Below are 27,885 nucleotides of genomic sequence, written 5' to 3' on the forward strand. Positions count from 1 at the left end.
AGGAGAGGTGTTTTTAGCTGCTGTGCTTTTGAAATCAGCATGCTAAACCCCCTTGGAATTGCAAGAATATGTGCATATGCAGACAGGTATTGCTTAGATTCAATTGTTATAAAATACACCCTTGGAAACCTCATCTGTGATGGTGTTGGCATGTCCCTCACATTTTGTGAATTTTCAGAAGCTGTCAGGTATTACTGTGTGGGAAGTGTTATAGGGCATTATGGGATAAATCCTGAAATCCTAATTTGGGCCAAACTCCCACTGTTTTCAGTGGGTGGCTTGCTGGAATTAAGACCAAGTACCCCTTAGCTATCGAAGGTGACCTTTATGTCTTTTTAAAGTCAAGTAGACTGAGACTTGGTGTCTATATCTTGTATTAGAGATCAAACTGCAGGATTGCAGCCCTTAAAATTTATACATGTGTTTAAGTTTGTGAACAAGAAGTTGGTTAACTAAAAACATATCCTGTAGCTGTTCTTTAGATTCTTCAGATGCTGGTGAAATGCCAGAGGTCTGGAAACAGAAATTAGCTGGTGATTTAGAGCAGTGGATGAAGAAGACTCTCAATCTGTAGAAGAAACACTGATGTTCTGAAAACTCTGCTTTTCATAAATGGAGAAAATATTACCTCTTTTATTTAAAAATGAAAACTTTAAGTTCTTTCAAAATATCAGCACAAATTTATTAAAACACTGTTTGATCAGATAACTGGGGTTTTTTTTGGTAGGAAAATGTTTCTATGAAATGCCTGCAACTTTTGTCAGTATATTGCTTTCCAGTAAAATTGAATTTAATGTATTTTACAAGTTAATAGTTTGAAATTAGGTGCCTGAAGTTCCTGACTGTCACCAAGTAGTTGAGATCATGCACTGTTCTGGCCTCTTCTGTCTATGCAAGAAGGAGGGAAGATGTTGTATTTGTTTTGGGAATACTTAAGAAACCAAACAATATTCCAACCCTAAAAAAAGAAAAATGGGCCAAAGCCCTTCAGAAAATGTTGCTGTGCAAACCTTGTCTGTCAGGAAGCTTTCTCAGCTGAAATAAGAGCCCCTTTCCTTCACCTCAGTGGAGCATCACCATTAAAGTTTGACAGCCCATCTTGGTGTCAGCCTTGAATGTTGTGCCAGGGTAGCCTAAGACCTTGCTCAGCTGCAACTGAAGCACTGAAGCCTACATGGCATTTTCTTCCTTCTGAGCATTTCTTGGATCATAGTGCAACCGGGGGGGGAGGAGGGGGATGCACCACCACATACACTTCCCCTTAGATGGTCTCTGCCTTTCATATTTCAAGCTCAGGAGAACTCTCTGTCCCATCATCTGGACTCTAAGGGGAAGGAAGGGTTTTTGCATTCCTCCATGCCCCCTTTACCTTCTGCCATTGGGTTTGCCATCAGGATTGCATACACAGTTCTCTTTTTTTCTTTATTTTTTTTTTTAACTGAAAATGTGTTTCTTGTGCTAACTGAGGAAGCAGAAGCACCTGGAAGGGGTTTTCTTCATGCTCTGTGCTCTATAACTACCTGAATTGCCTTTCCTTTAAAGAGGTTATTGACTGATTGAAGGAGGGCAGAGCAAACAAGAAGTACTTGCACTTTCCCCCTCCAGGATCACAAATGAGGTCTGTGTGAGATCTGGGACAAGAGCTTGCATCTCCCAAGTACCAGGACTGTATTCCACACATTAAAATTAATAAAGAGGGTGTTGTAGTACTGATCCCAACTCTTCTGCAGATTTTCTGCTCAAGGTTGTTGCCACCTCTTTTAGTTTGTCTTAATCACTAAACTGGGGCCTTGGATGCTGAGGAGTAAAAACACTTGCTTCAGACAAGTATTTTGAATGATTTTATGTATCTCTTTCCTTTAAAGCCTCCCTTTCACTTTGTGCTTGTAATTGCAGAATTAGTGAGGTTGGTAGGAACCTCTGTGGGTAGTCTAGTCCAACCCCCCACTTAAAGTGGTGGCAGCTGGAACAGTTTGCTCAGGGTCATGTCTAGTGGGGTTTTGAGCATCCCCAAGGATGGAAACTCCATTATTTTTCTGGGCAACTTGTTCTGTGGTTTTGTGTCCATCTCTGCCCCACCTGCACTGAAAAACAGTGTGTCTTTGTTGTGGGGTTTGTTGATCTTACATTTAAATGGATTTTCCTGTATTTCAGTTTGTGCCCATTGACTCTTGTCCTGTTGCTGGATACCGCCAAGAGGAGCCTTGTTCCATCTTCTTTACACCTCCATCAGGTATTTATGCTCATTGATAAGATCCCTCTGAACTTTTTCTTCTGCAGGCTGAAGAGCTCTTTCAGCCTCTCCTCATATGCTGGATACTCCAGTCCCTTAATCATCCTTGTGGACCTTTGCTGGACTCTCACCAGTATGACCGTGTTTCTGTTGTACAGGGGAGGCAAGCACTTGTCCCAGCACTCCAGATGTGTCTCATCACCCCTGAGCAGAGGGGAAGGATCCCCTCCCTTGACCTGCTGGCATTTGTTTTTCCTAATGCAGCCCAGATACTGTGCTAGTTGACCTTGTTTGCTGCAAAGGTGCTTTGGAGGCTCATAGTTAACTTGGTGTCCACCAGAAATCTCATGTCTTTCTCTGCTTTTTTGCTTAGTTTCTTCCAGTTGGTTCCCAGTCCATGCTCCCAAGCATCAGGGCTTTGCATTTTCCTTTGTTGAAATTCACTAGGTTGTGTTGGCCCATTTCTTCACGGTGTCCGTATCCCTCTGAGTGGCAGTAGACCCATCTGGTCTGTCAGCCACTGCTCCCAATACTGTATCATCTTCAGGCTTCCTGAAAGTGCCCTCTGTGCTGTCACCCGTAATCTTGCCTTTATGAAGAATCCAGGGCCCTGGGTGAAGTGTTTATTGAATCAAATCTTTCCACAGTTCTTGAAAGTACATTGCTGTTCACTTGGGAAAGTCAGACAGAGATGAGGTAGCTTCACTAGCACTAAAGGAACATTAAATACTCTGCCTTGTAGTGAAGGACTTCATTATTATTATTTAGGACTTTAATTCCTTGAATCTCTGATACTTCCTGCAGTATCCAGCTCATGCCCTTTGCTAACACCATAGCAACCTGCTATAAATGTCCCTATATAATGTGGCTTGTTGACCAAAAGCTGGACAAGGAATGCTTTCTAGGGTAGGAAATCCATGGGGTTGGTAAGAAAAGTGCAATAGAATGAGAGAAAAATCCTATTTTTAATTAATAGTATGACAAAGTGTTTTGTTTTTTTTTTCTCTCCAAAACTGTACCCCAGAGGCAATAGGGGCATCAACTGAAATTCTCTCAGTGCTTTATCTATATCCCCCTCCCCCAAAACCTACATCCTAGGCACAGTCTAAACCTCTGGGCTAACAGATGGTGTTGAGAGGCGGAGGGAGGGGAAACAATTTGCATCTAAATAGCTGAAATAAAAAAGGGTCATGTCCCACAGACCAGCCCCACTCACCTGCTGTTTAAATCCCCCTGAGAAACAGGAAAACGCACTTAATTTTTTAATGTCTGCGTCAGCTGTATTTACTCTCTCAAGCTTTCTGCCCTAAAAAAAGCTGCAATCCTGTGCATCTTGCTGTATGGATTCTGTTCTCGCCCCAAAACGATGAACTCCTTAAGGATTTGGTTCTTTGAATGCAGTTGACAGCTCTGTCACTATTGTTCGGCCCCCCATCAGAGTGACTGCTGCTGTTGGCTGTTGTAATTAGCACAAGCACTAATGATACAGAGAAGGTTCAAACCAAATATTACCTCTTCGGTCAGCTTCCTACTCATATGGCTGCCTGAGTCTGTCTTCAGAGGTGCTCTTGCCATGTGGTCCTGTGGCCTCATGCTGCAATATTCTGCGCTGGGTTTGTGTGTGTAAGTGGGATGGAGTTTGGACAGCCCTAGTGACTACCAAGCTGTAGCCCAGCAGTGATCCTGATCTTGCAGGACTGTGGCATGGCTTGGTGTTGGATGGCCGTGCTTAATCCTGTGGGCATGCAAAGCGAAGTTGTTGTGGCTTCCTGACTCTGTCCTGTAAAAATTTGGCTGGTTCAACTAAGACCTTGCTGCTTTGGTAGTGATTTTGTTCTGGAGTGTAAAGGTCACTCACCCACCACTTCTACACATTCTGGGTCTACCCCTCTGTCCAAGCAGCAAGAAGTGAGCTTTTGTCGCCTCAGGCAAAGTTTCTTAAGGCTATGGAAAGCCTGTAATAAGGAAAATCTTCTCAGTTCTTCATAATCATGTGCATGTTCACCACATTCAGCCATCCTGCCTTGTCTCCCAACGATATTTGAAGGATGCAGGCAGTAGTAGTGGCAAGAGAGCTTCACAGCTGAAGTTTAGTCTTAGTATGAAATATTAGGATGAGCAAAACCTGTTTCTACCCACCAGTTCCTTCGACTTCTGCACTCAAATGCTACAAATAAATAATGTGAAGATAGTCTAAGCGGTTCAGGAACTTTATTACTTTTGTCTGTTGACATCTTCTCCACCTCCCAATAAGCCAGAGGCATTGTTAGTTTCAGTTTGGCAGACTGGAAGGCTCAGCAGGATAAGGAGTGGTGAAGATGATGTCTGGGGACCCACCACTGTGTTCTGTGTGTTGACCTGGTAGAATAAAATGTCTGCAGAGGAGGATTTCTATTTCTGGAATTGCAAGACCTTGAATCTCTTCTTTCTTCAGCACAAGCCTGAGGGGAAATTGTGAGGTTAGCCTTTTCTGAGCTATCCAGCCTTCCCTCTCACAAGTGTCTTAGAAGAGGAAATGGGCTCAAGAAGTGTCTTTCTTTTCTTTTCTTGTTTAATTCCCAAGTGTATTTCAGTATAGTGAATGGTAGTGGTTGAATAACCTGTGTGCATGAGGTCTACATGAATTTGGGCAGCAACCTTGTTTATATGCCTCTAGGGAATTGGTTTATTTATTTCATAATTTAATATAGATTGCAGTTAATAGAAACAAGATTTGGTGTGTGGATACTTACAGAAGTAATTGGGCAATGTGCAATACTAAATTAAACGAGTTCAGAGCTGTCTGTTGTACTTTATAACTTTCTACAACTTTTTTTTCTTCTTAGGACTTTATATCACTTGAGGATAATTATGTTTATAAATGATCATATTTATTGTTTATAAATGATCAGACTATTTGGGAGTAAACAAAATAAGTGAGTAACTTGGGTGGTGCAAATTATCTACACACGTGCACACATACACGTGTGCACACACATGTATGTTTGTATATGCATGTTTATACATCCACACTCTTCTGTACTACAGACCTCTCCCCTGCTCCTTCTTCCAGATTCCCCAGTTCAGTCATACAGGCAGGTAACTGGCTCTGGCAGCTGGGCTGCTTCTGTTTCCTATGAATAAAATTCTTGTTATGCAGCAGGGTCCCATAGACCGTGTAAGAGCAAAACCAGAAATGAGACTATGTTTGAAATATTTCTTTTCTCTGTTTTCAAAAAGAAAACTATGTAAATTGTGCAGTTGTAGAAGAGCTGCATATTACTTTTTAACAAAGGAGCCAAAAGGGGAAAATAGGAGGAAATAAGAAATGCTTTCTGATGTGATGTTTGCAGGTAGTTGGGTCAAGAGTGGGAATACTGGATTTCATAGAATCCTAGAATGGTTTGTGTTGGAAGGGACCCTAAAGATCATCTAGTTTCAACCACCTGTTGTGGAGACTGCCTTCCACTATATCAGGTTGCTCAAAGCCCCATCTACCCTGGCCTTGAACACTTTCAAGGATGGGATATCCACAGCTTCTTGGGCAGCCTGTTTCAGTGCCTCAGCACCCTCATAGGAAAGGATTTCTTCCTAATATCTAATCTAAACTTGCTCTCCTTCAGCTTAAGGTCATTCCCCCTTATCCTGTCACTCTATGGCCTTGTCAAAAGTCCCTCTCCAGCTCTCGTAGGCCCTTTAGGTACTGGAAGTAGCTCTAAGGCCACCCCGGAGTCTTTTCTTCTCCAGGCTGAACAAACACAACTGTATCAGCTTGTCCATAGCAGAGGTGCTCCAGCCCTCTCAGCATCTTTGTGATCTCCTCTGGATTCACTCCAGCAGGTCCAAGTCCTTCTTATGCTGAGGACCCCAGAACTGGATGCAGCACTCTAGGTTGGGTCTTGCCAAAGTGGAGCAGAGAGGGAGAATCACTTTCTTTTTTATTTGTTTCGTTTACTAAGTGGCTTACTTTAAGTGGATGACTGACACTGGAACATTTATTTCTGTATCTTCCCAAGCTCTCTAACTGGGAGAGGAACTTGCTGTACAGAAAGGACCATTCTGGTAGTTTACACTGTTTTTTCAATCTCTTTCTCTGTGTGGAACTAAAATATTAAAAAAAGATGTGCTGGATTGGAACCACACCTAAAGCAATCCTTAGCATAATAGAATTATTTGACTGATTTTTAATTAAAATAGAATTCTAATTAGATTGTTTTGAGCATACATACAGCTCTGGTTTGTTGTTGTTGATATTTACCTTCTAAATTAGAGATACCAATATTCTAATCCACCCTCTCCCTTGGGATACTTTCATTAAAAGAGGATGTGAAATGCTCTGTAAGTGATTTACAGACATGCAGGATGGAAAATGGTCTTTAAAGACGTTAGCCAAAACTTAGGTCTTCTCTTTACCTACGATGTTTTGACAGAGAGAAAGATGAATTGTTATTTTTCTGTATTTATTTATTTCTCTGTCCTGACAGGTCTTTTAAGTGCTTAGAAATGTAGACTGAGAAAAATGCCAATAATCTCAGCCTTCGAGGAAGGAGCAGTTAATGAATCTCCAGGGAAATACCTAGACTACAGGTGCTCCATGGGGAAGAAAAGGTTAGGAGCCAGTGGAGCAGAGGTTGGAGACAATACATCATCTCAGATCTGAGATGGAAGCTGTCTGCTGATAACATAAGATACTAAAATGACAGAATTGTGGGCTTAATTGCTCAGGGCTGTTTTTTGAGAGCCCATTTCAAAAAGTCATGATTTGGGATTTGAGCACTTCTATTTAAGATATCTTAGTTCAGCTTTGTCAGAAATAAAGCATTTTTTTTTTTTTGCAGTTTTTTAATTGTCTTTAAGAATTGAAACCCTCAGGGGAAGTTTCACCTGTGGGTATGTAAATTCAAACCATGTTGAAAGTTTAAAGAATATATATTAGGCTCAAATCCAGCTTCTATTTTTAAAGCTAAAAGGGAGCTTACAAAGTAGCAGGCCACAAGTTTAGATGTCTGTTTTATAATATTTTAATAGAACAACAGAGTGATAAAACTTTGAGGCTTTTGTCAAAGTAGAATATTTAAGCTCCTCAGATAAAACTAGATAAATATTGAAAAGTGTTCACAGAAGAGTTATTTCCAGCCTGAAGAGACTTTTCTTAAAAATAAAAGCAGCCAAACATGCATATCTTGGGAGGCTGTGAATCAACACCTGTAAATATCAGCAGTACAAGAATAACCAGGAATGTAGGAAAAGGTTGGATAGGGCCCTGAGCAACCTGATCTAGTGGGTGGAATTGCTGCCCATGGCAGGGGAGTTGGAATTAGAGGATTTTTAAGGTCTATTCCAACCCAAGCCTTTTCTATGATTCTATGGAAACTCAGGTCAAAGGAAACAATTGGAAAGAAAAGTGAAAGAAGCCATACTTGCAAAGAAGACAGTTCACTTGAGCCACTAGGTCATGCTTTGTTCCTTTCCCACAACAAGTGTATGTCACTGCACTGCATCCCTCTGCGAGGAGTGTAAGAACAGGAAAGGGGGAGATAGGGCATTGTGCCACAGTGTGTGTACAAATGTTAGTGTCAGTAAAAAGGAATGCAGCACTTCCATGAGGCAGGTGTAAATACCACAAAGTGGAGGGCGCAGAATTGTTTTGAGAAGTGCAGCCCCCAAGCATTCCTCCTGGGTATGCTTAGGGACCACCCCTGAGATTTCAGAAAACTGACTGTCCTGTTGGTATCTTTGAGTTTTTTAGCAAACAGATCTGTTACTGTAAAGGTGAGAGGTGAAATTATAGTGTGCTAGCTACAGAATGTAAAGTATCTCATTTTACACTCTCTTACCTTGGATTTACAATAGGTGAGAGAGGTAATGTGGTCAGGTAACCAGAGGTGGGTGCTGAAATGAGAATTGGTTTGAGTGCCTGAACACTGAGGAAACTTTGGGGTTATGGGTAGGTAGCAGAAACCTCTACGAGAGTTTGCTGATTAGTGAACATCGCTGAATCTTAATTATTGGAATTAGAGAAGGATGATCAGAAAACTGCATCTGGATTTGCTGCATGCTCTCCTAGAGAGGCTAATTCATACACTGATGATCTTAGTGGGAAGTAGCCATGAAACTTGAGCAAGCTGACTTCAGCAATGGGAGGGAGTACTATACTGAACAAAATGCCTTGACTCCTATGGCTTCCTAGAACATCCGTCTTTGGTTATCATCTTCATTTTGGAAATCTGGTGAGTTTTGGCTAGCACTTAGCAAACGTACAACCTTGTCTATAGAGGTTCTTGGCTTCTCAGTAGTGACCATAAAATGATTTTTAGCATTTTAAGTACACAGAGGATATACAACCCACTTGACAAAGCAGTCTTGAGATGAATAAAACATGAAGACTGGCAATCCATCCATCAGTGAAATCTGAATTCTGCTGAATTTGCAGTTCATATCGTTTCTAATTGTGTGATGTAGATGCTTGTCCACTGGGAATTGGATTGAAAGAAGCAAGTCACTTGCTGCAGATGCTGACAGGGCTGTGTATGGGAGCTTGATCAGTCTGCTGGGTTGGGTTTTGTGGCTGCAGTCGATGTGGCTGCTTCCTGAGAAAGAATGAGTTTTAACTGGGTCTCAGTGAAGATCCGCGTGTCCTGCTTACAGTTGCTTGGGTCGTTGTAGCAAGAACACAGGGTAAGAAGATCCATGTGCCAGAAAGACTTGCACAAAGATGTTGAGGAAACCCTTGCCTACTATATCTGGTCTTTTAATTAACTCCCATTCCTAATTACATGGTGCCTTAAAATGGGCCTGCCACTGTAATAAGTGATGGTGTAATATTTCCTTTTGTTCAGTGGTGTAAAAATAGTTCACTTGGCTCATGGGCTTTATTTAACTGAGCGCTAATGCAGACTTGGTTGTAATATATTGCAGAAACAGCAGTTCCTTTGTGCCAGTCCTATGGAGCTCTCTTTTCTCTACTGACATACAGTAAGTATGACTGGAATCTGAGTAAATGATGTGATAAAAGGCTTGATGGTACTTCCTACAAACAAACTGCTACTCATTAAATTAAGTGATCGTGATTCTTAATGGACCAGTGAATGCTCTGCAGTCCATTTGGTACAAGTAAGAAAGTCTAGGGACGTGAGGCCTTTCTACAGTGTACTCACTATGGGTACTTCTGTATGTTCTAGAATTATAAAGTAGGTAGAATAGGGCATTTTGCTAGGTAGCATATAATTATAAACACAGAGCTGATGTTCTACCAGCAAAGGAAGCTTTACTGTGAAAGTTCAATTAGGGGGGAACCCTAGGCTCTTTCATTTTGCCTTGTAACTGAACTACTCTTAAGAACACTACATGTATCACACTTGAAAGAGTAATCATTGCAAACCTGAAGCAGATTTATGTGCAGTTTTCAAATTGCTTGTCTTTATTGATGGTAAATTAGCTTTTGCAGTTCTGAGTGTTTGACAGTGCTTTCCTTCTCTCTTAATTCAGTTTGTCTACTAGTGCAGAGGGAGTGCTCTTCATTCTTCCTCTTTCCCCAACATAGAAGAAGAACCAAAACTTTAATGAAGCAATGTGAAACTGAACCAATCTTTACGATTTCCTTTAATTGAAAACTACTGCTAGTATGAAAATCCTGGCTAGCAATTAAGGGAATGTGACAGCTTTGCCAGTCATTACATAAATACTATGGAACACTGGGTTTCCTACTGTCATTAGCTGCAGTGAACACAATGAAGCTATACACAGGAGCGAGCGCTACTCTGATGATAAATGTTTGCATTTCCAATTAGTGCTGAACTGTTGTGGCATTTTCCCTTCAGTCTAATTGAGGCTCTTGGATGGCTTCATCCACTAATGATAATTGGGTTGTCTTCTTGCTCTTTACTTTCCCAGCCACAAAAGAGTTGAATGAGTTAAGAACATTGGTTTCCTCTTTGCAGCTCTGTCTTGGTGTTTCTTCACCTCAGAAAAAAAATCACTTTTTAGAGGTTAATACAAACTTTCAGCTATTTACGTACTGTGGCTTTTTGCTAACCACTGCGTTGCAGCGTCCTCTGTGCCTATGGGATGTTGTTGACTCGATCTGACAATGTTCTAGTTTTCTGACATATTTCTTACCCCCACCCCCATTGCTAAATGGCAAATCTCTGCATTTAACAAGCTGCAGTTTTTGTAAATATGTACATGTATTTAAAAGGTGAATACATTGTACTGTGAATTATTCCACATTAGGTGATAGCAGGGCTTAATTCTGTGCCCTCTGCTCTACATTCTCTGGATTGGAAACTTTTGAATGGAAGAATGATTAATGATTTGGCTGCTTTCAGTTGCTGTTGCTGCTAATGTGTAGTCAGGACTCAGAGCCAAGTAACTTAGGTGCAAAGTAGTGGGGGTGTGTTTAACTGTGTGGATTAATATATTTTCTTTATGCTGCATCTGGTCATTTCCTCTGGAACACAGATTTCCTCCAGGAAACCTCTTTATATGGGCTTTGGGTATGCTTTAACATAAGAGGCCTTTATTTTTCCCTCCCTGCTTAGCAAGTTCTGACTCTAGCAACTACTTCGACTGGTGTGGTTGAAGCCCTGCCTTCTTGTGAGCTAAAGCGGAACTGGAGCCAAGGCTGCTCCGTACTGTGCCGGAAAAGGGAGCCTGTCCTGACATTTGCAACAGCACGCTTGCTTGTTCAGTCATGTAGCTGGGGGAAGGGAGACAGCACTTCTGGAGATGAGGAAATAAGGAGAATGATTTGTGGGCTGAGAGCTTTTAAAAATGATACTCTTGGTTCTTTCTCTCTCAGCTTGGATTTTTTTTTTCCCTTAAATATGGATGCAATTTATTTCTCTTGGGCTGTTTAAAAGCACTGCTAGAAATGGGTAAATGCTCGGTCAAAATGAGGAGGCTGCTACCCAGGGATGGGATTGGCTGGGGCTGATCTCTGCAGCTTTCTAAGCTTGAGTAGTGGAGCACAAGTAAGGTGAGTTCATTGTGTATTCCAGGTACTTGGGCACAGCTGGCACTGATTGTGAAATGGTTATTGTCTGACACTACCCATTATTTGTGAAACAACCGAAGCTACAGCTACATTTTAACATGGCAGTTTAAGCTGGCATTGCCTCTCTGTGGTTTTGGATCCAAGCCTAATGTGATGGAAAGGGCTTGACCTGCCTCTGAGCTACTGAAACCCTCTGCACTGTGGGTTACTGTCGCAGTGGACATGCATGGGCCCACACCGTAGAAACGGATGAACACTGGGCCTTGATTATTTAAAACAAAACAGAAAGAAGCTTCCTTAGCTTGAATGAAAGGAGAACTCTGTTGCTAGGAATCGAGTGGTTATAATTAGTCTGTTCTTCTTTAGAAGCGTATCTGTGCAGTAGGATGGGTTAGCATGTGTATCTGCCCAGGGAGAGATTTTGCAGCTCTCCTGCCTGCTGCAGTGATGTCCATGTCCTCCTGCAAAATAAGGAACCCCACCTGGCAGTTCTTACATTTAGCCCAAACTGTTGGGGTTAAATGAAAGGCTGTTTTTTTAAAAGGATCCTCCAGTCTTTTGGATTTTAAAATTCCAACCCATGGAATCCTCCAGCCTTCCTGTTGAGTTGTAACTGGTCAGTCATCCTTTATTTCTAGCACTATGGAAATAATGCTGGCAGTGGAGTAAGACTGCAACTAGTAGTTGGCCATCTGCCATGAGAGTATGTCTCCCTTCCCCCTCCCCACACCCATCCATAGGGCTATAGCAGTGGATACATTATTTTCTAAATGTATACTGATGTTTAGTGATTATTTCATTTAATTTGGCGATTTCTTCTGCATCTTTAGGTGTTGGTAGCACCTGCAGTGGTCTAACAGGAGAGTTTTAAACAGACATCAGCAAACACTGCTGTTTTGTAATTATTTATTAGAACTTTATGAAAACCTGTTGTTTTGGTTTTTTGTCTTGTTTTAATTCACATGTAAATGCTGGGTCTGGGGTGATGCTTTGCTAGTCCTTGGGGTTTTTTTGTTTAATTGGCACAATGGCACAGTGCTCGGATGTGCAGTCCCTGGCTGGGGGAACAGCTACATGCTACAGTTTCTGAGGGTTTTTTTAATCACCTCTAAATTTGGTGATTGGTCTGTCCTCCCTCGGGGTGTGTATATTGCTGCTGCCTTTTTCGTGACAGCATGTGTTCCAGGTCCCATCTGCTGTCGGGTGGAGGAAGAGGACAACTCTTGCCTCTTTTTCAGGTGGAACATGTGGGGTGCCTTTCCTTCAGTGTGAGACTGGTGTTTGAGACTTAGTCCCACATAAAGTTGTAAAAACCAAATGAGTGGCTTTTCATCCTGTGTCGAAATCCAGCTGGTAAACTCTGGTGTTACTTCTCTGCTGGGATTTGAATGAAAGTGTGACACACAGGGAGGAATCTGCTGCTTGCAATGTATTTGAACAGAGCAGGGGACGGTTTGTGCTCTTTCTCACCAGGGCAGTGCAAAGGGGAAGAAGGAAATTTTAACTGTGTATGTGCACCAGCAATCTCTAACCATGGGGTGGAAGGATGCAGGGATACTGGTGCAGAGGTAAAGTGCTTGTTCTGATCAGGATCTACTCAATTAAAGGTTAAGACTTTCTGCCTTTTTTGTGGGAAAGACACCTTTTCCTCACCCTGCCAACAACAGAATAATAGCATCTTGGAAAAGTGTGAGATTTCCTTCTGTTAGTAGGCAGAGAGGGAAGAGCAGTTGCTGAACATCTTCCTCTCCCCTCTCTTGTTTAATGTAGTTTATTCATCTGTAAGTTGTAGTAAGTAACTTACAAGTACTGCCTTGCCAGACTGCATGAATTATAGATGGCTCTTTTATGAGTTTCCATGTTGACTCCTGCAATTAGTATGCATTGGACGTAGTTATCTTTATGGCATCTACTGTAGCGTAGGTTTCAGCTTCTCTGACTTTTTAATTGCTTTCTGCTTTAGCCATCAGTCATCTGTCTGTCTTGCTAAGGAATGCAAAGACAGCTTGATAGAAACTTATAGTTCAGTGTGGAGCAGCAGGTTTGAAATGATGTAGTTAACTGGAAGGAAAAATGACATACACAGAGGATCTCTGTTCTCTCTTTTTTATTTTATTTGTGTGTGTGTGTGTGTGTGTGTGTGTGTTACACAGAGTAGTGCCAGAATGTTTTTCATAGGTTGGGGTCCCACTCTGCTAGGTGAACATCTCAGGAGGCTGTGCCTATGTTAGGGGACTGTGCCTGTGTTACAGTTTACACCTGTAGTTTAGGCATTAACTTCATGATTCATGAGATGTGTAGATGTGGTTCTTGAGAATATAGTTTAGTGGTTAACACAGTGGTTCTGGGTTAACGCTTGGACGTGATGATTTTAGAGTCTTTTCCAACCTTAATGATTCTGTGATCATCCTAATACAGATCTTTGCATGTGTGTGTACTCTGAACTGTTGGATGCCCCTGCTAGCACTTGTGGGTGCTGTCTTCTGTTCCGTACCTCTGCTTGCTCTGCCTTGAAATGCCGAGTGACTTCCTAAGTCTCTTGTCCCCTTTTGATGGTTGTCTGTTGCTCTTTCCTGTCTGCAGAAGTGTTTTGTAGGTGTGAAAGGAGAGTTTGTCAGATTTGCTGTTGGACTCTTGAGTCTGGGGCAATCAGATTTAGCTAGTGGGCTTCAAAAGTGATGGAGGGGGACAGGGAGCATTTGAAGGCCACCATAACTTGACTTACAGCAGTCACAGATTGCAGTATGTAATAAAACCTTCCCTAAGTACTATGTGTTGAAACAGCTTGAACTTTCAGTATTCCCAAACGTCTACAGAAACAATAGTCCTACATCATGGCTTTGCCTTGCTAGTGCTGTCTGCAGGGTTTGGTTTGAGTGCTGGTATTTTAATATGTATAGTAGTTGAGAATAATTGTGTCTGCAACTAAAATGTATTCCCTTGTCTGACTCTGGCTGAGAAGTTCATGTGCTGTTTCCTTGCTTCCACTGTTCACTTAATCATACTGTGGAAACATAAGATGGATTTCTCAAAGCAGAGTTGTGCTGGTGTGAAGAAGGAAATAACTCAGTCCAGTGATGCTTTGCTTTCCTGTTGGGATGGACTGTGCCGAGCAGAGTGACTCGTTTCAGTGACGTAGTGCTGATATTATGCCCGCTGGTGAAGCAGTTGCCTGGTGCTCTGAATTTGAGCAGCATCTGCATGGGGGGAGGCTGTTTGAAACCTACTTACATGTGAATTGGCAGGAGATTATTTTTGGAAGAAGAGAATTTGCACAGCCAGCTAGGCTACAATGAAGGAGACTGCCACCTCTGTCACCACTTGGCATGGCTCCGGGCTCCAGGCTCTCAGCTCTGAGATGTGGGTATAATTCTGTCAGGACAGGGTTTCAGCCGCATACTTTGAAGTCAATAGAAGTTTAATAATGTTGCATTTGGGGATGGACTATGTCTCTCTCACAGTGGGAGGACTCATGTAAGCAGGTTTTTGGATTTCCCTTTAAATATATAGTGGCACAAAGCTTTTGAGAGCCCTCTAGGATAGTGCTGTTGTTACAGAGGAAAACTTCTGTGGCACCAGTCTCTTAATTTTGTGGGTCAAAGGATTCTTCTCACCCCTCCATCTCCAAACAGATTAAATAGGTCATGTAACTCCAAACATAAGACTTTGATGAAGAGAAAGGTCTGGGAGTTTGAGCAATGGGGGGAAAATGAGACCATGTTCTATAGGCTTTGTCTATGCAAAAGTTGTAGTTATCAAATAGGTGTGAAACAATATTGTTTGTTAAACTATGTAACTTTTCAGCAGCTACTTGCTCATTCAGGGAATAATGTAAGATAAACAAGAGTTTGTACTGTCAGTGTTTCTAGCCCTGGGGTAACACCATAATTCACATGTGCTATCCTTTCTGACTGAGGGATTTGAAAAAAACGCTCTTATATTGAAGAAACTGAGAGCAGATGTCCCTTTGCACTCAGTTCAGAGAGGGAGGATGCTTGCCATCCAGAAGTTTTTCTTAGTGTCCCTTTTTGGTTTTTTTGCTTATGTTCTTTTTCCTTTGCCCAGCACTAGGCCAGCTTCTGCCTATAATCTGGTTTCTTTTTTATATTTTTTTTATTCCTCACTTCTTTTTCTCCAGCCTGGAGCTACATACTGCTCTATTTCAGTCTCATGTTGCATCCATTCCCCGACACAAACCTTGTAAAGTAAACAAAGCAAACTTTACTCTGTCCCCTGCTTAGTTTTGTGCCTTTGACAGCATCAAGCATCAATTCTCACCTACTCACCTCTCTGTTCAGTGGGAGAGGGACCCAGAAATGAGTCAGTCTCCATCCCAGTTGTGCCTGCTGCTCCAGGAAGTCTGACTGGTGGGAGAATCTTTGGATGCACCTTTATTCAAACCCCCGTGGGGGTAAACCAGAGTGTTAGAGCAGCAAATGTGGTGCTGCTCCTGGGGAGGGCTGTTTGGCAGGCACAGAGCTGCTAACATTCATTTTCCTTCTGCTTCCCTGCTTGCAGCATATTCCTAGTACCTTCCCAGCAATTTGCTTTCTCATAGTAAAATAAGATCAATGCAAAGAATGCATCTTTTTTGTGGCACTGCTGGTTATGTCGTTTCAAATGGTTTAGTTGTGCCATTTCAGTTACAAGCACTGACACTGTGATGTGCAAAAGCCCGTCAGGAAGGCCCAGTATCTTCATGTTGCACAAGATACATGAGCAGCAGTGGCTGCCAAATTTGTCAGTTGGGTGTTAGTTTAGACTTTTTTCCACTGCTTAGACAGGGAGAGTATTCATTTGCACCAACCACTTAATGGCTGGCACTCCAGCTGTCACTTAGTTCTGCTCTGTTTTATACTGGAGAATGGCATGAGGTTGAAGCACGAGCAGTGGGGGATGCGCAGGGCTCGTGCTAGAACACACCCAGACAAATGCACAGCTGATTTCCCACCACTGCTCCCAAATGCTGAAACTGTCCCACCATTAAAATCAATACTCCAAAAGCTACTCTGTCATCTAAAATTCCATTGCACAGTTATATTGGAAGGAAAGAAGGCTGGGGCCAGAGCTTTTAAAAAGTTCCCTGTGCGTGAAGGCTTACTCAAAGCCTTACGGGCTGTACAACACTGCTGGCCCTCCTGTTGAGGAGTGTGAAGAAACTAGGAATCAACTAAGTGGAGGAGAAGGTGGAGCTGCAGACCAGCCATGGCTTGGCAGGCAACAGTTATGGAAACTCCGCTTTCAGCAAAGTCTGACACATTGCTGCTGAGTGACTTCCGTGGGGTAGTGTTTGTCTTCCTTAACTCCCCACAGTGGTGAGAGCAGCATGTCTTGCCAGTTACACTGAGCATCAGTAGCTTGACTGAAGAAGATTTTGGCTGGGTGCTGTGTGGTCATAGGACTGTGTTATGGTTGTGGGATCTGTTTGGTGTGTGACTCAGTGTGTTTCCTCCAAGCCCATCCTATGGAAAAGCAGCTCCCTGGAAGTCAGCAGTGACCTTGGCTTTGTAACTGGACTTCTCACCTGTGGAGAGCAAGCTGCTTCTGACTTTCTGCCACCCCATAATTCTCCCTGAGCGAAACATCTTCCCTTACTGCTTGTGAAATTGGTAAAGCCGTTGAACTGCTTTTTCCACCCATACAGAAACTGTTCCTGCTTTGTTCTGCAGTTAACTCCCAGCTTACTATATGAGAATATAGTGCAGATGAATTGCAGTTTCCAGAAGGATCTTGCTGCACCCAGACTGTGTCCGGAGTAATGCTGATCTCATTTGGGTGGAACAAGCTAGTTGTTGCAGAATAATCTATTGCTGTTCCCAAGATTCCGTCTTTAAATCTGCACAGCAGGGATTATTTACTTACGGATTTTAGTGTGTGTTGGGGATCTAGTTTTGTTTGACTCTCCCAACAGAACAAAATGCTGTCAACTTTCTGGCAATTTGAGTTGCCCCTGAAGTGTGCTGTTATTGCAGGAAGGCCAGGGCTGGCTTGGGACCACTGAGGGCCACAGCACTACATCTGAAGTGACGTGGGTACAGCTCACAGCTTCCCGACCGTCTCTACCTCTGAACCTGTTCAGCAGCTTTGTGGCAAAGGAGCCTGAGCAGCTGCATCAAAACTATGAGTGTAAACTTTAGTCCCTCTGTATCGTGCTGTGCTGGAGACTGATGCAAACCTTCTGACATAGTTTTTAGGGGAACTGCCATGGATCTAAGAGGTCTTATGAACTCATCAACTTGTTGACTCCTCTCAGGTATCCCTGCCCTTTGTTACCTTGTATTTACTGTTCTGCCTTCCCACCCTTCACTTCTGCTCCATGGTTTGCTTGAGGATTGGCTGTATCCTGAAACAGGCTTTTCTCAGTGATCTAAAATTCAAATGCTTGAATGTAGTCTTGTTAACAGAAAAAAACATTTGGAGCTTGAGTAGAATTTGTTGTGCTGGCACTGAGTTTGTGTTGATATCACCATTCCTGGAAGTGTTGAAAAAGCATGTGGATGTGGCACTTGGGGATATGGTTTAGTGGGGAACACAGCAGTGCTGGTTTAATGATTGGACTCGATGATCTTAGAGGTCTTTTCCAACCTGACAAAGTCTATGATTCTATATGAGGTTACAGGTTAGGCTGCAAATACCTGCTTGTGATTTGACAGTGTGTGATTCTAGTTTACAGTAAATAAATAAATAAGGCTTCTAATTTATTTTCTTTTTCCAATTCCCAGTAACGGCCTCCTCAACTGAAGATGTCTAACAATGGAGTTGAAACGGAAGACAAACCGCCGGCTCCTCCAATGAGAAATACCAGCACTATGATTGGATCGGGAAGCAAAGACCCTGGGACTTTAAACCATGGCTCAAAACCTTTGCCTCCCAACCCAGAAGAAAAGAAAAGGAAGGATCGATTTTACCGATCTATTTTACCAGGAGATAAAAGTACAGTACTTCATCTCTTCTAATAAAGCTTCTGTCTGAATGTTGCTCGGCTTGAATGTAGTCGAGCACTTGATGCTTGGTGATGGTTTAGGTTTTAGCAAATGTGGTGTATTTGTTTCCTGCACATCTGTCTTGGTTGTTTTGCAGTATATGAGGTGCTGGCTGTAGATTTGTTTTTTTCTCATAATTAATCCTGTCACATTTAATCCATCTCACTTTATTTTCATAAAATCATAGAATCCTAGAATGGAATGGGTTGAAAGGGACCCTAAATATCATCTAGTTTCAACCCCCCTGCCGTGGACAGGGACACCTTCTGCTAGACCAGGTTGATCCAAGCCCCATCCAAGTGGCCTTGAACACTTTCAGGGATGGGGCAGCCACAGCTTCTCTGGGAAACCTATGCCAGTGCCTCACCACCCTCAGTAAAGAAATTCTTTCTAATATCTAATCTAGGCATGCCCTCTTTCACTTTGAAGCAATTCTCCCTTGTCCTGTCACTCCATGCCCTTGTCAAAATCCCTCTCCAGGTCTCTTGGAGGCTGCTGTTTCCTGTAGGGGTTTTCCCATAAATTATTAGAACAGTGTCCCTGAAAACTGGGACTAACTCTGGGACTAGCTCTGCTACTTCTCGGCCTGACTTGTATGTAATGGTCTTGAAAATGATAAATTTTTGTGCCAATTACAAAGCTGACATTTGCATTTCCTTTGGTGAGGAGCAAAGGGAGGTCTTTTGCTTGTTTCGTTGTTTTAAACAGCAAATAATTTGAGTTATGCAAGAGTAACACACAATCTCCTGCTAAACCTGTCGTATTTTACTTCATGGCCATTTACCCTGTTGTAATGTTTGGGTCAGGCATTGTCTACTTGCTTTTAAGAATAATCTGTTACTGAAAATTCTTGCACATTTCTTGTGAACTGAAGGAATTTTTTTCCCTGTTAAACGGACTGTAACAGATGGAAAAAGAGATAGGAGCTGTGAACTGTACATGAAATTATAATTTTTAAGATCAGGATATTTTAAAAACCCTCTCATGAATCTTTTGAAGTGATGTAAGAAAAGAAAAAAATCTCCATCTCCTAGTATATGCTGGTTTCTTTTTATATCTGACCTATTTTTTGGAGTTCTTCTTTCTAATACATCAGCTTTTTTTCTGTATTGCAATGATATCTGGGCACTGGGTAACTAAAGTCAAACCTAGATATCTTCAGCTTCCTGAGCATCAGGAGGGAGGCTTCATCCTAATTTTTATTAGTGAAAAGACTAAGTGAAATGATAGTTTCACTAATTTAAATAAGCAAGATATAGGATCATTTGCTACAACATATTATGGCATTCGTTATTATTATTATTATTATTATTATTATTATTATTATTATTATTATTATTATTATTATTATTATTATTATTATTATTATTATTATTATCTGATACTTTTGGCAACTCTGGATTGCTTTACAAATGTGGGTTTTTGAACCTGCAGTCCAGAAACCCATGAACTCAATGTTAAAAGTCTGCTGGATTTTGGTTAGAACTTGCTATTATGAGTAAGAATCCTAAAAAGCTGTAGGATTTTTGTGTTGGCTTACTTAAGGGAGTGGGGGGTTAAAATCTCTGGGATCAACTGTTTCAGAGAACAAAGAAATCACCTGAAATTTATAAAAGAGTGAAAGAAGTAGAACCCGAAATGCTATTTTGAACTGGATTGTAAAGGAGAGCTGCAAAAATGAATGTTTTGGGTGAAATCAGCAGACAGACTGCCACTGATCTGATGATGCCTATGTTTACTGAAGATTGGCCAACATGGCAGATGCTTCAAGACATCAGAGATTTTCGTTTAGCCAAGCCCAGCAGAGCCTTCTGTTGCAGTACACCTGCCTGAACGCGAACGGTTGCTTCTGTCCTCTAATTCCTGTCAGAAAAAAATATCTGTAACACTGTCACCTTCACTCCAAATTGATTGATTTTCATCCTATGAAAACTTCTTCTAATCTCATGATGACAACTATATTCCCAGTGCCTCCTGCTGCTTAAATGTAATGAAATTCTTCGGTGTTCAGACACCTCTCTTTGGTTTGTACCAAAAACACTTTTGATGTTATGTTCTAGTTTGGCTGAACTAAAAGGGAAGTTGCTTTCTGTTCCGTTAAAGGAAAGTAGTTTTAAGCAAATCCATGACCTTTGGATCTTTATCCAGGGAAGCCAGTGAGTTGTGTTTAGCCTCTGCTGGGGTTGCAAAGAGCCTGCGAAGATCTGAAAGGCTTGGCAGTTAATTTTGCTAGCAAAGCTGGCTTTTATGGGCTTTTATGTGGTAGTCGAGAGCTGCTGAATTGATGGTGCCAATCCCTTTGGAGAAGTGGTAGCTCTTTGCTCTGAGCAGGGAGTAGTACTGGAGCAGGGAATTTATGAAGGATGTGTGGGAAAGATGGTAAAGGGGTTGTGCTTTATGCAAAAGTGCAGCTCAAACATGTAGAGTCCTGCTGTGGATCAGGTGACAGACTTGCTGAGAGCTTGTGGATCCACATCAGAGGGGAGGCCAACAAGGAGGGACATCTTGAAGGCATCTCTTACAGGTCGCTGGGTCAAGAAGAACAGTTTTACTTGAAGGCACTTTGGAAAGTGTCTCTTCCATTGTGCTACCCCTGCATATAAGCAGAAGCATCATGTAAAGGACACATGGGGCATAAATCCAGGCCCTCATACATCTTTGCATGCTTCTATTGAACTATACCCCTTGCTAGGCTGCTCTTGAAGTCTTATACTCTGCCTGCAAAATTCAGGATGTAATTTATAGTCCTGATTTCCTCTGTTCCAGCCTAAACCGCAAAACTCATATATAAAAAATATTGGTTTAATACTGGGTGGGTCCTGTCCAAACAGATGCAGGACTGGTGTGACTTGTTGCTTTCAACAGGAGTTGCGAACATCTGAAACTTCTTGGGCTCAGGAGGCTCATCAGTGCCTGGCTGAGGGCATGAAACTGGCTTGAATGGAGCATGTTTAGCTCGCTTGAGCTTTGCTGAGCTCAGCTGCAGCTTTGCTCAGAGGCAAGGCTTTATCCACGAGGTGACAGTTTGCAACAACTGGGAGCCCTTTCTGTGGTGATGGAGAGCACGTTACTCCACGTTACGAATGGAGTTATTCATCTCAGTGTGCCTCAGTATGGGCTCACTTCATGGTGAGACATCATGCTTCCTAGGTGTAGCTTAAGTTGCCAGAGCATCATAAGGGAACTTTAAGGGTGGATCTTGTAACAGCATTGAACATAGGAGGTTTTGAATGAGAAGGTGGTAAGGTGTTTGTGGTGGTAGGTAGGTCTTCTTAAATAGATATATAATTCCTTTTTTATTTTTTTAAAATTAAGATTCTTCGAGTCTTTTTAATTAATTGGAAGGATAATGCAACCACTTTAAAGGTGGATTAAATGTTTAGCAAGATTGGGAGTGCCTATCTCTTTAGTTCTTTTTACCTTATACCTCCTGCTACGACATAAATATCTGCTACAAAAAGCAGTTGTTTTATTAATGGTTTAATATGTCTAGGCTTTTAGTTCTGTCAGATCTGTCTGAATGTAGAAATAAAAAAACGCCTAAGACTTCTGTAAAACAACTTAATGCCCTTAAGCTTTTTTAGGAATATGTTCAAATTTACTGTGTCAGTCACCCTGGAATGGTCCAAATGTGGGTGTTTATCAGCCGTGCAGCACTCCTGAATAGTGCTGCTGGTAGAGATGCCCTTTTCTTCCTCACCTGAGCTGTGGGCTTCTAGGCTGAGATGGCACCTTAGTCTTTGGCTTGGAGGAATGGACTGATCCTGTAGGCAGACCTCTGATGCATCTCTTTTCCTCTTGCTTTCCATCCACCACTAGTGCATGTAGGCCTCTGTGCTGCAGATGCTCACCATCTGCTAACCAGCAGATGTTTCTGTCTCCTCCCTTCTCCATGATGGCTCCTCCAGCATGGCTCCTTTTTCTTCTGCTTTCCCCTTGGCAACTCTGTTGCTCTTCTGTGATTCAGCTTCCCCCATCGCCTTTGTTTGAAAGTGGGATCAAAAACAATCTGTTCCATCTTCGTGTCCCAAGTGGAGCATCTGATCCTTTTCTTTTTCCAGAATTACTCTATGCAACTGTAACTCTGTAGTGATACAAAGAGCAGTGCCAGAGCCGGCCCTGAAAGAAATGGGATTCAGTCCTTAGGGGCAAGCTCTGACCCACTCAGTGCAACTAACCACAGCAGTGTCTTAAAGAATTGCTATATTGAGCATTAGCCTCACAGGCTTCTGAAATACTGAGGTTTGGTATTCATGTTGCCAAAAATGCACCGGGGAATGTCAGCCACGAAATAGATTCTGTTTGGCTCTGGATAAAAAAGGTAGCAGCTGGGAAACATAAGTGGTTTAGTCACCTTCTCCTGGCTCTGCTGATTTTATAACTGCAAGTAGCAGCAAAACTGAGTAGAATGTGCTTCTTCCTTAAACTCATCTCAGTTTTTTGAATACAATAAATATTAAAAGGAAGGTGGAATCCTTAATACATTGTGAATATGCATGAACTTAATCCAAAGCATAATGATAATCCTGTTTGAAGACCTAAATTTAAAATTTGCAGGGTGCATCTGCTTTGATATATTTTGACTTCTGCTCCTCACCTGCTGGATTCTGCTGTCTTGCTCATGTCTTCAAAGCTTGTTATTAAAACCACCTTTGGTTCATTTTGTGAGCAGAAAATACAAGTGGTTTTGCTCATATAAGATTTTGTAGCAGAAGCACAGATGTTATATTTAGTTTTCTTCATAAACTCTGTTGTGAGGAAATAGGATGAAGAAAGCAATTTATAAGCAGTACTTGTAGTTAATTTTGTCCCTGGCTTTATATGAGAAGCAGGTGTATGTTTAACAGCACATAATATTTTCTAAAAAAAAGTTGCTTAAAACAACGAATAAAAAAATGTGTTCAAAACTGCCTGGCTTCCAGTTACTGCCCCTGTAGAGCTTTTGAGACTGACCTGTATAAGTTCAAGTGAATATTTTAGGTAAATAGCTCTCATGCTATTGAGTCTAGACATACTAGTTGACACTTTACATACCCAAAATATCAGTTTCCTTCTTTATGCTTGTCCTGTGTTACAGGACTTTTATTTTTGTTGTTTGCTCACTGTGGCTGCTCTTAAGTGAGGAAACAAAGTTTTTAAACTTGCTGTTTGTCTGCTCCAGATCGAAATCCTATGACTAGCAAAAGGTATGTGGGGGTGTGATTGTGTAGGTGAATTGGAAGCTATTGGAGATTTTAATTCTTGATGGATTTATGGATTTTTTTTTGTTGTTTTTGTCTCTTCCAGCCAATAAGAAGAAAGAGAAAGAGCGGCCGGAGATCTCCCTCCCTTCAGACTTCGAACATACAATTCATGTGGGGTTTGATGCAGTCACGGGAGAATTCACAGTGAGTGAATCTGGAGGAAAAGAGAACTATGTGGTTTAGCTTGTTGCTGGGAGGAGCCAGGACCCATTAATCTTTTATACAGTAATGCTGGAAAGGCTATTACCATTGTCTAGTTTGATGTCCTTTGAAACACATCTGCGGAGGTTACCCGCTAATTCATGCTGAGAGACTGTCAAACTTGGCACATCCCCCAGAGCCCTGGCTGCCAGCAAACTTTTCCTTTCCTGTTTTTTTGGCTGTTGTGGTCAGCAAAACATGGTATATCTCTCCTCCCTTCCCCTCTCTTCCCCTCCTTTCCTCTTCTAGAGCTGAAATACTCTACTGAAAACTGCAGCATAGCCTGTGTCCCCCAGGTGGGGCTCTGAGAGTTTCCCTTTGGGAGATACACAGATGTTTATAACTACTTATGACAGAACATGTATGTGCTAAATGTCAGATGCTTTTGTGTGCCGAGTTGTTGTTTGTTTTTTTTATTGACGCGCAAAATACTATAAAGACAGAGGCATATTTCCCCATATTATTATTCTTCTTATTTGGTTATGAGATAGTATATCATAGCAGCGGAAGTTGTTTGTGAGCAAGGTGTTTTAAGCTGTCTGTAATGTGCTGCTTTTTCAGGGACTTTGCTCCCCTACCCTGAATCACAGGTACAGCTTTGTTTTGCATGGCAGCCTCTAGACTTGCCCAGGTTACCCTACACGTGCCAGTGAGGCATGACCTGACTCTTGTATCCAGTCATCCTTTTGAACAGGGAGGATAACTTTATTGCTAAAGGATCCCAGTCCCTTGCCACTTTGTCCATACAAACTGTTATTCTTGCTAGTGCTGGAAAGGCACAAGTCTGGTTGCACTGTAGATGTATTTATTTTCTGGCTGAAATTATGCCCCTGTAATGAAATTCTAGATTTCAGATGTGAAGTTAACACCTCTGCTTTCCCAGCTCTGGCTTACAAACTGCCATTAGCAAAGAACTCTAGTGCTACAAGAAGACCCAAATGACTGTTGCATGTTCATTGTGCTAGAGGCTGTGCAGTGTATGCTACTTCTATAGTCTTTCTTGGGTATATATAAATAGGTATATACCTGTGCATAAAGGATTTGGTTTTTGTTTTATTTTTTTTCTTGAGGCTCTTCCTGAACTCTCCAGCTTTTGAGTTTCAGTCTGCAAAGGACCTGGTACTCACCCAAAGCCCCATGAGCAGAGTGGCCTTTACCTGTCCATGTAAGGAATGTGTGACTTGTAACACAGGCAGGGGCTAGGAGGGCATCCGTTCAGCACCTCTTTTTCTTTCCTCTCCTCTTCTGTCCTTTTTTCTCTCTGTTTCCCTCACACCTCTGTGTAACCCCAAAAGCTGGGGCAGAACTGTGGCAGCGGGCATGTGTTCTGTGAACCACATCAGGCCAGCTGTGAGCTAACGAGGTGCATCTCCCCACAGGGAATGCCAGAACAATGGGCACGTTTACTGCAGACTTCCAACATCACCAAGTCAGAGCAGAAGAAGAACCCCCAAGCAGTGCTGGACGTGTTGGAGTTTTACAACTCCAAGAAGATCTCCAACAGCCAGAAGTACATGAGTTTCACAGGTACATGGTGATGGTCCCATATGGCTGCTTTGCCCAACTCCCCATTAGTCATTGCATGTGGGATTTCTTTTGTTTAAACAAGAAGCAGATCTGTCTTTTCAAGGAAGATGTCAATGAGATTCTCTGGCTGCTCAAGTGCTCTTCTTCCTTTGAAATGCTATTCTGTTAATCCTGATGCCCAGCATAGCCACAAAAGAGGAGGTCAGTCAACTGGCTAAATCCCCAAAACATATACTTTTTCTATGCTTGCAGTCAGCATCTGGAAAGCAGATCCCAGACTGTTGGTGCTGGGTTCCCAGTCGTGACAATCCCCGGAGTTAACAGGCAGCTAAATTTTGCACCAGTTTCAGTTTGCAGGGTGGGTGTGGATGTGTCTTCATACATGCCTGGGGAGAGGGTCTCTCTACTCCCATGTGCCATGATTGAGAGATATGCCTCAGCTGCCTGGGTGCTTGATAACTGCTTGCTAGATTCCTCTAAAAGTCAAAGCTGCCAAGGTTTTGTGCCTCTTTGTATGGATTGCCTGCCCTCTGAAGGACATCTGCAACCACCACTCCTTTTCCCTTTCAACTGCAACTCCTTCACTTTCTAGATACTAACCCCTACTTTGGTTCTTTTAAGGGGATAGAACTACGTCACCAGAACTGGTATTAATTAGGAAGGCTCCAAGCAGGGATAAATCTTGCCCATATGTGCCTGGATAGTCAAATGAGAATCCCACCAGTTGACCCATGTGGTCCTCTTGTGCTATTCCAGGAAGTTTAGGTGACTGAGATGGAACATCTTGCAGGTCTTGAGCTAGCTGCATTGCCTCTGCTGGTGACTTAGCTCATTGATAATATTTTGTGTGTGTGGATGGAGGACAGTATTCATTCAGGTATTGCTCTGGGCAGTTCCACCCTCCTGCAGCAGGGATTTGGGACCTGCATTTATTTACCCTCTATTTCTATATCTGCCAGGGATCAGCTTTTTCTGGGGAGCTGGACGTAATGCCTTGGTTTGGGAGCAGCCTTTTTTCCTGCCCTTTGCGAAGCGAGCTTGTCCCTTTCTCCTGTCCCCCCTGCTGCTGGGTTTATAACTCATTTATAACAGCATTACTATCTGTCTCTTTCAGATAAATCAGCAGAGGATTACAATTCATCAAATACATTGGTAAGCCTTACAGTCACATTCTGTCTGGAGTTTGGGGATTAAAAAACTTGCAAAAACTAGTTAACTACATGCAAACTCATAGACTGCTTAGTGTTTTAAAATCTGAACTATATATATTTGTATAGTGAATACTTGTACAGGCGTGCTCCTTTCACTATTTTTAAACTGATGGAAAATAAAGTAGACAGAAGTAGTTTTTTTTTAGGGAATTCATGAATGGAAATTAGTGAATTAATTAATAGAAAGATCTCTATTTTGACAGAAATTGATCTGTTCTTGTACCTAGAATTTGATAACCACTGGGCTGTCACGTTTTATGTCTCCATAAACATCTGTGATATAACAAAGTTTATTTACTAACCTGCAAGGTCTGATTGACCAAAACTAATGCTGATTAACCAAACTAATCTCTAGCAGAACAGGAAATAAAAGGTTCTCCTCCTCTCCACTTGACCTTTACTCAGTCCTTACCAGGGCAGGTACCACTCCTATTTGCTTTGTTAGGAGACATGATAAGTTTCTGTATGTGCCTGTGAGACGGAAGAAAGAAGACTTTCAGTTTAAGATGGTTCCCTCATCTCTTGTTTTCTCATGGCCATGCCATTATCTAGAATTGGCTTGTTCTGCCCCCTTCCAGAGGCACTGTATTTGTATCTGATCATTTAAGACTCTCTGCAAAAAGAAAAGGAAAATGTTTCTGCTGTTGTTCATTATTACATGTGATTGTATGTCAATCCTCAGGAGTTTGAATATCTAAGACAGTTGGATTTTAGAGTAAATCCTTAAAAAAGGAGTAGTTACCAATCTACTGAGATAGCATAGTGTAATGGATTTGGAAGACATTGGGTAACCTTTAATTTTGTGGATATTCAGGAAAATCTCAGTACATAAGTATTTTTCTTCTTGTTTTTAAGAAGCTAAGCTTTTGTGTTATGTCAAGTGCACTTCGGCAATTATTTGCTGGGATGGTGGTGACTTCAAGTATTTTAGGATCAGTGAAATACTGTATTGCTTTCCCCCTCTTTCTGAGAACTTTATTTTAACACTTTTCCCCCTACCACTCTTAGAGAACTGATGATGCACAAACAGAATTGGTCTACTGGGTTGAGGACCTCACCAAGCATATTCTGAAATGCTTACAGTGTAATGAATGCCATGAACTTCAGTTTCACGTTTAAAAGGTTAAAAGTGACTTTGATTTCTAATCACAGTATTGCAAAAAATTCCAGATAATTTTCCAACCACTATAAAACTTAAAAAAAAAGGATTGTTCCTATTTTTTCTATAAAATTTTATGTTAGAAAGTAATTTTAAGAGATTTGAAAAGATTTTGCCAGATTCTACTTCCGAAATCTCTCATTACTTAGTTCTCAGTCACAAGGTGATGTTGGCTTGACTTACCAACTTTTAGAGATCTTGATGTGAATTATAGGATTTAAAGACTGAAATCTCCATACTGCTTGGTCAGAGTTTGAAGCAAGTGGAAAAACAAAAGAGAAAATATAAATAGGGACAGATATTTCCAAACCCTGATGTTGTCTCCAGAACTGCTAGATCTACTGTGTGGGCGTT

General features: G+C 41.8%; 1 protein-coding gene across 6 annotated transcripts in view; it reads left to right on the forward strand.

Moving 5' to 3' along the window:
- Window positions 1-27,885, forward strand: part of PAK1 (p21 (RAC1) activated kinase 1) — an 80,343-nt gene that overhangs the window by 28,926 nt on the left and 23,532 nt on the right. For 4 of the 6 annotated variants that reach the window (XM_017830137.1, XM_017830135.1, XM_017830131.1 and 1 more), the window contains exons 2-5: window positions 17,930-18,140; window positions 23,477-23,577; window positions 25,014-25,161; window positions 26,276-26,313. In XM_017830137.1, coding sequence (XP_017685626.1) covers window positions 17,951-18,140; window positions 23,477-23,577; window positions 25,014-25,161; window positions 26,276-26,313 — 477 coding nt within the window. In that variant the 5' untranslated portion in view covers window positions 17,930-17,950. Of the gene's footprint in view, window positions 1-2,154; window positions 2,234-17,927; window positions 18,141-23,476; window positions 23,578-25,013; window positions 25,162-26,275; window positions 26,314-27,885 lie in introns of those variants that run through there. The other 2 variants (XM_017830134.1, XM_017830136.1) reach the window with 2 other exon arrangements.

The sequence above is a fragment of the Lepidothrix coronata genome, unplaced genomic scaffold (assembly GCF_001604755.1).
Source record: "Lepidothrix coronata isolate B3197 unplaced genomic scaffold, Lepidothrix_coronata-1.0 Scaffold174, whole genome shotgun sequence".
Taxonomy (NCBI): domain Eukaryota; kingdom Metazoa; phylum Chordata; class Aves; order Passeriformes; family Pipridae; genus Lepidothrix; species Lepidothrix coronata.